Source organism: Schistocerca cancellata, chromosome 4, assembly GCF_023864275.1.
Source record: "Schistocerca cancellata isolate TAMUIC-IGC-003103 chromosome 4, iqSchCanc2.1, whole genome shotgun sequence".
Lineage (NCBI taxonomy): Eukaryota > Metazoa > Arthropoda > Insecta > Orthoptera > Acrididae > Schistocerca > Schistocerca cancellata.
In genome coordinates, this window is record NC_064629.1 from 681,401,034 (window position 1) to 681,410,944 (window position 9,911).

General features: G+C 36.2%; 1 protein-coding gene across 2 annotated transcripts in view; it reads right to left on the reverse strand.

Annotated features, from left to right (window-relative positions):
- Positions 1-9,661, reverse strand: part of LOC126184565 (oxysterol-binding protein-related protein 8) — a 211,549-nt gene extending 201,888 nt beyond the window's left edge. Inside the window, exons 1-4 of one of the 2 annotated variants that reach the window (XM_049926994.1) lie at positions 9,643-9,661; positions 8,684-8,799; positions 500-641; positions 352-414 (exon numbers count right to left, since the gene is read on the reverse strand). In XM_049926994.1, the coding sequence (XP_049782951.1) occupies positions 352-414; positions 500-641; positions 8,684-8,716 (238 nt within the window). In that variant the 5' untranslated portion in view covers positions 8,717-8,799; positions 9,643-9,661. Of the gene's footprint in view, positions 1-351; positions 415-499; positions 642-8,683; positions 8,800-9,105; positions 9,379-9,642 lie in introns of those variants that run through there. The other variant, XM_049926993.1, reaches the window with a different exon arrangement.
- Between the last annotated feature and the right edge of the window lie 250 nt (positions 9,662-9,911).

Sequence of the window (9,911 nt, forward strand, 5' to 3'; positions counted from 1 at the left end):
AACACAGTAGGTGAGAGTGAATGAATGAAAGAATGAATGAGTACAATCTGATTAAAGGTAAGGTCAAAGTCTGTGGAAAGAAAATAATTCCATTAACATGCAGTAACATGGCTGTAAGGAATTGGAAATTGAGACAACTTCGTGATGCAACAGGTATTTGGTGTATGTAAACCAGATGAAAAATGAAATTTGTATGAAAAGAACAAAAAAGACACAAGAAGAAGAAGAGGAAGAAGAAGAAAACAACAAGAGCTGTAATATAGGATGATAACAGAAAATTTTAATGCATTAGAATTCTCCATGAAATATTATTTCATAATATCTGCAATGAAGTAAATAGTATAAACTCACTGATCGACGCTCCCACTGATGCACGTCCTGAAGAATTTGGTGGAGTCATTACTCTCCCCTGATCTGGTGAAATATCAAAACAGTAAATTACCACACAGAAAATTTGCAGTACAAAAACTATGTACACAATGAAATAGAATGAACTTACCAATCGATGCTCCTACTGATGCACGGCCTGAAGAATTTGGTGGTGTCATTACTCTCCCCTGATCTGGAAGGTGGCCAGGAGATGACAGATCATAACTTTGACGTGAGCCTCCAGATGGAACTGGTATTGGAGAACTCATTCCCTGTTGAAGAAAGTTCAGAATTTAGATTATCAAAGCAAGAACAAATGTACATGGGAAGGTTCCAATTGTGAGGAACAGTATCTATAATTAAATACGTCATATATACACATGATTTGTCTAAATTGACTACACTAACTAATGTAGTCATCCTGCTTCAGCAGGAGGTAGACTGTACGCAGGATGGTTGGTTGGTTGTTTGAGGTTTAAGGGACCAAACAGCAAGGTCATCAGTCCCTTGTTTCAAATAGGCTCCATTCCGCTAATGGGACATCTCAGTAAAGGCAGAAAAATAAAACGGAAAAAGGTAAAAACGTAAAAGGGCAGTCATGTCTGTATGCAGGAGAATAACATGCAGAAAGTATTTGTTCATTTCATTTTTCTTGCTCTCTATTTAGTCACTGAATGCTAAAGAGTATGATAACTCCTGATATCCCATCTGCAATGACAGCATATTAATGATCTCAAATACTGAAGAATAAGTATAGAATGTTTCACTCTATGTGTACCTCACATATTGTGCCGAGTTATAGGACAAATTAGGTTGGTTAGTTTTGTGTTCCATGGATCATTTGCACAATGAATCAATGATGTAGAATGAGTCATTTTGTATCTGTATTACATAGTGTCTCATCACAACCAAGGATGAGTGCATTTGGGTGTGCTTCTACTGTACAAAGAACAAGAGCTCGAAAGCTAGTACAAATGTTGTTTTCTGTCGTGTGTTTCTATGAGCCATACATCACTCATCTATGGGTGAGTGCTTACTTTCCCTTTACTTTGTATATTATTACACTCGGGGATTTTCATTGTTGTTATACACAGCTGAAGGAGTAATTCCTATTCAACAGTTTTACATATTACATAAATAGAAGTTCTTCTACAGAACAGGAGGAGTTGTCAAGACTAAACTTTTTTTCTATTTTGTTTTCAAACTTAACTTTGCTGTCAGAAAATTTATATCATTACGTAAATGATCAAAAATTTTGGTGGTAGCATTATGCACCCTTTCTGTGCTAAAGTCAACCTTAATACAAAATAATGAATGTCATTTTTTCTTTTGGTACTGTAATGATGTCTGCCATTGCTTCTTTTGAACTGTAGTGTGTTATTTACAACAAACTTCAACAGACATTACATGTGCTGTGAAGCAATAGTCAAAATGCCCAATTCCTTAAATGGATGTTTAAAAAATGATCATGGGCAGGCACCAAAAATTATTCTTACAGTATTTTTTGAGCAAGGAAAACTTACTTTCTTAAAGACGGGTTGCGCCAGAACATTATTCATTATTGAATGAAAATATGCAAAAATATGTTAACTTACTGATTTGTTTATTCTGTAGAATTGCAATGACTCGAAGTGCCAATGTGGCTGAACTGAGTTGTTTTAGGAGCTCAAAGCTGAATTTTTCCACTTTAAATTATCACCAATATGGATATCAAAACAACTGAAGTTTACATCCTAGTTATTGTTTCCACACCATGTGTTACATGGTGTCATTACTCTCCCCTGATCTGGAAGGTGGCCAGGAGATGACAGATCATAACTTTGACGTGAGCCTCCAGGTGGAGGCTCTAGACTGCAGAAACGAAAATGTAATTTTTTCATTAATTGAAAATTAAACCTTTTCTGAAATAAATTCAAAATACTTTGAAGAACTTTATTTACCATCTCTGTGATTTACTAAGGATAATACAGTTGCTCAGGTAGGATACTATTCTAATATAAATCTTTCTGGATAATTTTGGAAAATGACAATAGTACTGAAATATGTTTGTAGCCATTGACATCTCTCGTATCACCTTTATAGAGGCTTGTAACAATGGCATATTTCTTTCTGTCTGGAAATATGCGCTGTATAAGCCATAAACTACATATTTCAGAAAAGATAGCAGTTAATATATGGGAACAACACTTTAGCACTCTAGAAAACACCATCAAACCCATACGAGCTTTTATTTTTGAGAAAATATATAATTTTCTTAGCTTCAGAAGGAGAATTGGTTGACACATCCATATGATTGAATTTTCTGAGTTGCTTTTGCAACTCGCTGCTTCTTTGTGAACTGCTTGTCACTCTGTTTTCTACTACATTTAAAAATGGTTATTGAACATAACAGCTACATGTGACATTTATAGCCCTTCCATTTAAATCAACAGTATCATTTTCTTGTTCAATGACCATTGCTGCCTCAATTCACTACATTCTGTGTAGACTTAGGACTACTTTGGAATTACCGATTTCTGACAGTACACATGTTACTTGATTTTTAATCATTTCTCTTAGTAATGTTGAGTAATTTTTGTAATGTACAACTACTACACGATTTTTATTTGTTCTTGATAGGAGATACATTTCCCTTTCCTTTTAACAAGATACTTTAATCCTGCTATTGATCTACTACTTTTTACTTGTCTTTTAAATGTCCTATCTGTTTAATTTATGAGAAAAGCCATTTACAAATAATATTACGAATTTATCATTGAAGAGATTAAATTTTAAGTACCCATTTGGTTCATTACAAATTTCGTCCAAAGCCATCTCGTGTAAACTATTCTTAAAATCTTTGTCCAGGAGACATTAACTATTCTACCTGATAACCACTGAGGGAATTATATTTTAGACACTACATTATTTATCTTACTTTGAGTGTCATCAAAGAAAACATTATCAGAGTTCCACTGTCTGTATCCACCTGCACTGGAAAGTTAATTACTGAGATCAGACTTCAGCAGCCAAATAATGCTTCCAAGTCATTTTTCCTATCACAATTCTTTCAATAAGCTACAGTGAAATCACTGCAGACTATTAACCACTTGTCTGAAAGATATTGTAGTAAAGAATCCCTATTCATGAACAGTTCAAAATTTCTCAGTGGGGATCTAGACAGAGTTAAAATTATTAGTGAGTTACTCTTCAGTATTTGCTCAGTAGCACACGTCTATGTGTTAATCTCTACTAATTCTTGTTGTTTTTATGTTTTTGAACTTGTGTTCTGTTTTTATTTTTTCAAGCAAGGACCATTTCACAATGAAATAGGATGTCATCATAATGCAACAAAAATAAAAAGCTCAAATATTCATACACACAAAATATATACAGAAGCAAATGTAAAATTATAAAAATTTTAAAAACTTTCCATATAACTCTGTAAAATTGCTGCAACTACTAGCATGTGGGAGTCGTGCCATCCAGTGTAATACATCTATACTGTTTGGACAAGCTATCCAGTATGACAAATGTTGTATATACACATTTTTTTTGTTTTACTTTTGACTTCAAGTACAGCTCACATGGCAAATCCCTGCTTGCAGTTACTGACTGTAACGAAAACATTTCTTTTAATTTTTTATGATGCTGTACTGGCTTTTTGTTTTCTCTGCTATCACAGGAAGTGTGACTGTACGTAACAGATGTTACTTGAAGATTTAAAATAAGAATATTATGGATGATGCAACAGTGTTGTACACTGCTAGTGCATTTCTAATGTTACATGTGCTCTGAAGATGGTATTTATGCTACCAAAACTGATCATCATTTATAATTTTTTTAATATTAAATGTGGTAGACACAATACATATATTTTTTTTAATTTCAAAAAGTTTTATACAAAGTTTTTGAAATCTTTGTAATTTTACATTTGATTATCTGCTTACAATTGCTTTCTCCTATTCTGACAATGTCAGATATGTTCATTTACTGGCACTTTTAAGGGGATTGGACAGGTAGTCGGCCATTGCCTTGCTGTAGGAACCATCCTGACCTTTGCCTTAAATAATCTAGGAAAACAACACAAGATCTAAATCAAGATGGCTAGACAGAGCAAACTTCATCCTTCCAAATATGATGCCAGTGATTATACAACTGCACTGCCTCACTCAATTGGTCCTTGTTGTAAAATAATCTTTGATGTAAACACAGTTTTGGTCTTCATCACTGCACACATATAGGACACCCATTGGTGACTCAGGAATCATGAACTTGCTGCTATGCCCCTAGCACTAACTACAGTCCATTAGGAAAATGGACTGCAGTCCACACACATGTAACTATCCACCCTTGCACATCTTCATGTCCTCCCCCAGTCCACCAGAAAAACCAAGTCATTGTCCCCCATGATGAGTGAGATGTTGAACTCAGGAGAATGACATTACTATCATGCACTATAGATCATGGCAGATGATTTTCTTCCAAAAGTAATACAGTACTGTAATGGGACAATGTCTGGTGCTATACCTATCCATTATTAACCACTTATCTGAGTCCTCTGATTATGCAGCATTTGTCAAGAACATTTTAGCTGCCTTTTTAAATACATGTATTTCAGTAATTTTTCATCGGGAGAGTTTATTACACAACTTTATTACCTGATAGAAAATGCTGTGTGTTTTTGAGTTTTTTTGTTTTTTCTTGGTAAATGTAAGGCCAAACTGGCTCTTGTTCCATGAAAATGTATACAACTAATAGTGAAATACTTAGTGAATGGACTAGCCTGTCCATTCCCCCCACACCAAAAAAATCCCATCGAGCACATGTAGGATGCCTCGCGAACATGTATTGCAGTGCGCCCACATGCACCAATGACCACCCACCAGCTGTCAACCATGCTGATAACAGGTATGGGCCACACTACCACAAGAACTGCTTACCAACCTTGTGGCCAGCATGGGAGTACATTGCAGACCATTTGTTGCTATCCATGGTGAGGACACATCCTATTAAGAACCATGTACCACCTTTTGTAATGTCTAGGGGACCATCATAAATCACTATAACTGCCATGTTACTATTGTCTCTGAATAAAAATGTCATTTCTGTTCGTCTCATTGTGTATTCCTTTCAGTTACCTTCTTTACACTATTGTATCAGGTATTTCTACGTATAGTCCAATACTCGTTAAGCTATGTTACTTGGCAGTGACAAATCAAGTTAAAGTTACTTTCGTCCTTGCATTTTGCACATCAGTGGATTTTAAATCTGGGGTCTCCCCTATTTCTTATGGTATTATACTCAGATTAAAATTACTTTGTGACTGACGTTTCAGCGAATTGAGTGGTAGGGGTCAGCAGCCAGCCAATTGAACAGTGGCTACATGCACACCAACACTGCCCACCGAAACTGTAGCCTGTCAACCACAAAGTAATTTTAATCAGAGTATAGTTTTGATAATTTGTTTCTACAGTGGTAGTTGGTTTCTGTCTGGAGTCTCAAGGTATGCCTAATATAAAAGACCCTATTGGTACTCCACACACAATCTGACACCAGAATTGTAACTTCCATTGTATAGCACATGCATGAGAAATCCAGGGAAACTCTGCAAGGTTCCACACTGTAGTGTAGGTCAAACAATCTACAGGTTTGATCATCACAGAACCTACACGGCCTCTGGTTTAGACTCTGCACTCAGCTGCATATCAACATACCCCTCTCAGTCCTATGAATGATGGTGTGAATATACAGCTGTGCTGATTTGAAGTTAGCTGCCCTCACAACTTCTGTCTACCTCTGCAAAAGAACTGTAAATTGTCTCAGACCCCAGGCAACTGTTGTCACTGGTGCTGATGTAATGGCATGCATCTGATTGCAACCTTGTTCTCAGTAGCTTCTGGGATGAACTCTTCCATCTGCCAGATTTTTCATTATGAATCACACCACTGGCAGATCAGTTTCACTCACCTGCCATGACACTACTTCCCAAAAATGGTTCAAATGGCTCTGAGCAAAGAGGATTGGAACCTGCGACCGTAGCGGTCGCGCGGTTCGAGACTGTAGCGCCTAGAACCGCTCGGCCACCCCGGTCGGCACTGCTTCCCAAAGAAGGGTATGAGGCACCAATCAGTTAAGCTGCAAACCAGAGAAAGCCCCTTCTTCTTGCCTGCAATGAAGTCATTATGATTTGTTGGAGGATGATTTGTGGTAGGAATTGGCCTGTTCAAGGAATAATCCCAGTATTATCCTTGAGTGATTTGGGGAGCCACATACTGATTCAAGATGGTGATTTGAATCTCACTACTCTTTAATTATATGTGCAATGCTTAAACCATTGTGCCATTTCACATGTTAATAGAACCACAGTACACCAGTAGAGTGGTGTGCTGATGTTGTGTTGCTGCATACAGCAACTGAATCTACCACTGGCAGAAGATAATTTAGTTACATTAACTATTTCACCGTTATGGACAAATAAGGATTTATTACTGAAGTCAAAACAATATTGGAAGCCGTCAGCAGTTTATGTGCACTGCATCTTTTATTTTAAGGGTAGAGCTTACAGCATATGTCAAATAACCAGTAACAGCACTCTAAACTCCATTCAGCACAATAATATTCACAGGATCAACCAGCCATCATGGCACACAAAAAAAGATCAAATCAAACAGAGGAGTCATACCATACTACGAAACTACTGGAATCTTAGATATGCAACAGAAACACTGCGTTCACTGGAGAATAAAGAAACTAGGAAAATCACTCAAAAGAATTACACTGCAAATTAAAAGCTGGCATTTAGCAAGAAGGGACACAGTAACAACTTATGTAAGAGGACTTCCTTATATACTATGTCCAAGTATTACATTTAAAACAAGATACTGTAAAATTCTTTATCAGACTAACGCAGCATAGTGTAACATACATATCCCTGAACAATTACTTGAAATCTGAAACTACCGCCAAGAGAACTAATCATGATATACAAAATACTGCCAAATAAAATGTACAAATATTTTTAATACATTCATTGCAGAAGCAAATGTAGTTTTAAAATATGGTGAAAGCCACAATACTGTAGCCTGGTTTTCAGCTGCAACTCTAAAGCTGTCCACAACTGTATGTAAATAACCTTTCTTCTGTTGCCAAACACATGTCATCTCCAATGGAAACGTATCTAGCACAGCTCCATGGAATTCAAATAGTCTTTACATTAATGTTTGCTTCACTTTGTTTATTACTAGTGTGAACTGTAATAATGAACATTATTTTTGATCATTTATCCTGCTGAGAGAGATCAGCATATAACACCACCACTCAAACCCATTCCAACTATTAAACTGAAATTTTCAAATTACAATTCTGATGTCACTTCTCAATAAGATGGTGTTCACAAATGTTCGCTCAAACTTTGACAGGTTTTCATTATGTTTGGCTAGAAAAAATTCACCTAATGATGGTGTTACTTTAAATTCTATTCACAATATCATTGGGAGCTACTTGGTATTAGTTTTCTGTTTTTTTTTTTTCATTTAGTTTTTAACAAAAAACCTTTAGCTATTTTAACTCACACTTTCACATCTGCTTTGGCTTTATTATAACAGTAGTTTGAAATTGCATTAATCATACATTATGTGAAATTACTCCAAAATATTACATGAACATCAGAAGTGTATTTTTGGTGTTCTATTCCACAGATTTCCAAAACACTTTTAAAGAAATCTTTCGCATCACACTTGAATAATGATACAGAACTGAAACATTAAACCAGGAAGGTGAGCATAACACCTGGAAACTATGCCACTGAAACCAGAATACAACTACAACAGTCCTCAGACACAGATATCAAATAATCTAATTTTTGCACAATTGGATACTGCCTCTATGGAGAATACAAAAAGAGTGGTATTAAAAGGGGACAATATTTTTTAACCTTCACAAACAACTGCTACTGGCAAACGTATGGTCACACCAGTAGCAGATTGGGCTTTTCATTCACATGCAAAATGTATAGGTATTTCTGGTATGGGATAACACTGTCTAGTGTCAGCATAAAAAAAAAAAAAAATTGTAACAAAGCTGCATACTCAAATTGAGGAAGACATACGTTTATGTCGCACTAACAAGTTCTTTCTAGTCGCTATAGAATTTCGCAGTGAACACACAACAAATATATTAATGCCACATTAAAATAATATGGAAAATTACATCCCTGATACTTAAATGATATGCTATGTAACCATCTTTCTATCTCTTACATTTTATGGTAAGTAACTTGCATTAAAAAATAAAATGCATAACAAGCATCTGGACCAAATATAGAGTAACTTACCTTTCTGCTTTTGCGCTCTTCTGCCATATCCATTTACATTCGGCGATACAGAAAAGACGATTCAATTCCAATAGCGACAGTATGTTTACAAACATAGCTCTCCCTCAACGCAACGTCTGCGAAAAAACATTCAAAAATTTTGCAACGGGATACTTGTGCCACATCACGCATAGTCCTGACTTCAGTACCACGACTTCAAAACGAATGACAGGTTGAGTTCGCAAACACAAGAGTTTACTACAGACACGCTCTGCTGCTAAGTACAAATTGGGAAACAAATCTAGTCATCTACAGGTAATACTACTTTTCCGAAATATCAGCCAGTCGCAGTGACTTGGCAGTTCTCTCTCGTGTTCGCAAGCTTTCGTACCAAATACACAAACAAGAAAAACAACGATGCGAAAGTAGTGTTTAAGTGGTACCTATTATTTTGCGACCCAATAAGATACAGTTCGCGTCAAATAATACGTTCTGCGACAGTCCTGCAGCATTGTCAATTCCCGACTCAATTCATAAGACAAGCCGATTTTCTATTCAGCCCTACGAATATCCGTCAAATTCAATTAGTACACTACGATGAGCCGTCAGACGCATCCTGTTAACAAAAGTCGATCGCAAACACAACCAAAGTACTTATTGAGACGCCAAGTGTTGTCAAACAATAAAGACCGCTAAATGTGTTTATTGTTTTTTTTTTATTTTCAAAGCTCAGTAACATCTCGCAGCAAATATTACATGTTCTAATGCTTTGCACGCACGAGATTTACAGGGCTTGTACAGGAAAGCAGCCATAGTAATGTCTTCATAAAAACACGAGCTGTGATGACATCTGTTCTTGGCGAAAAGGAAATGGCATGGTGTGACTAATGATGAATTATAGCATATTATAATGAGTTAATTACTAGTTTAATAATAGTATGTAAGTGAAAATGTTCGCTAGAGAGAAAAAGAGTATAAACCATTCAGCTGCGAAAAGAAAATATCACAACGTGTATTAGCTTCTCAAGTGTGTGACAAATTGGCAATACCGCACCACAGATTATTTAGATTCGGGAAGAAGACGTGCGAAAAAAGAGTAAGAGGTGAATCTGAAGTCTGCAAAGACGACTTGTTAGCCCAAAACAGTGAAACTATTTCAATTATAACAATATTTCATTAAACGTCATCATACAGGACATAAATAGAATGCAATGTGCTATGCAGGGCCTATAGACGTAGACAGACAATC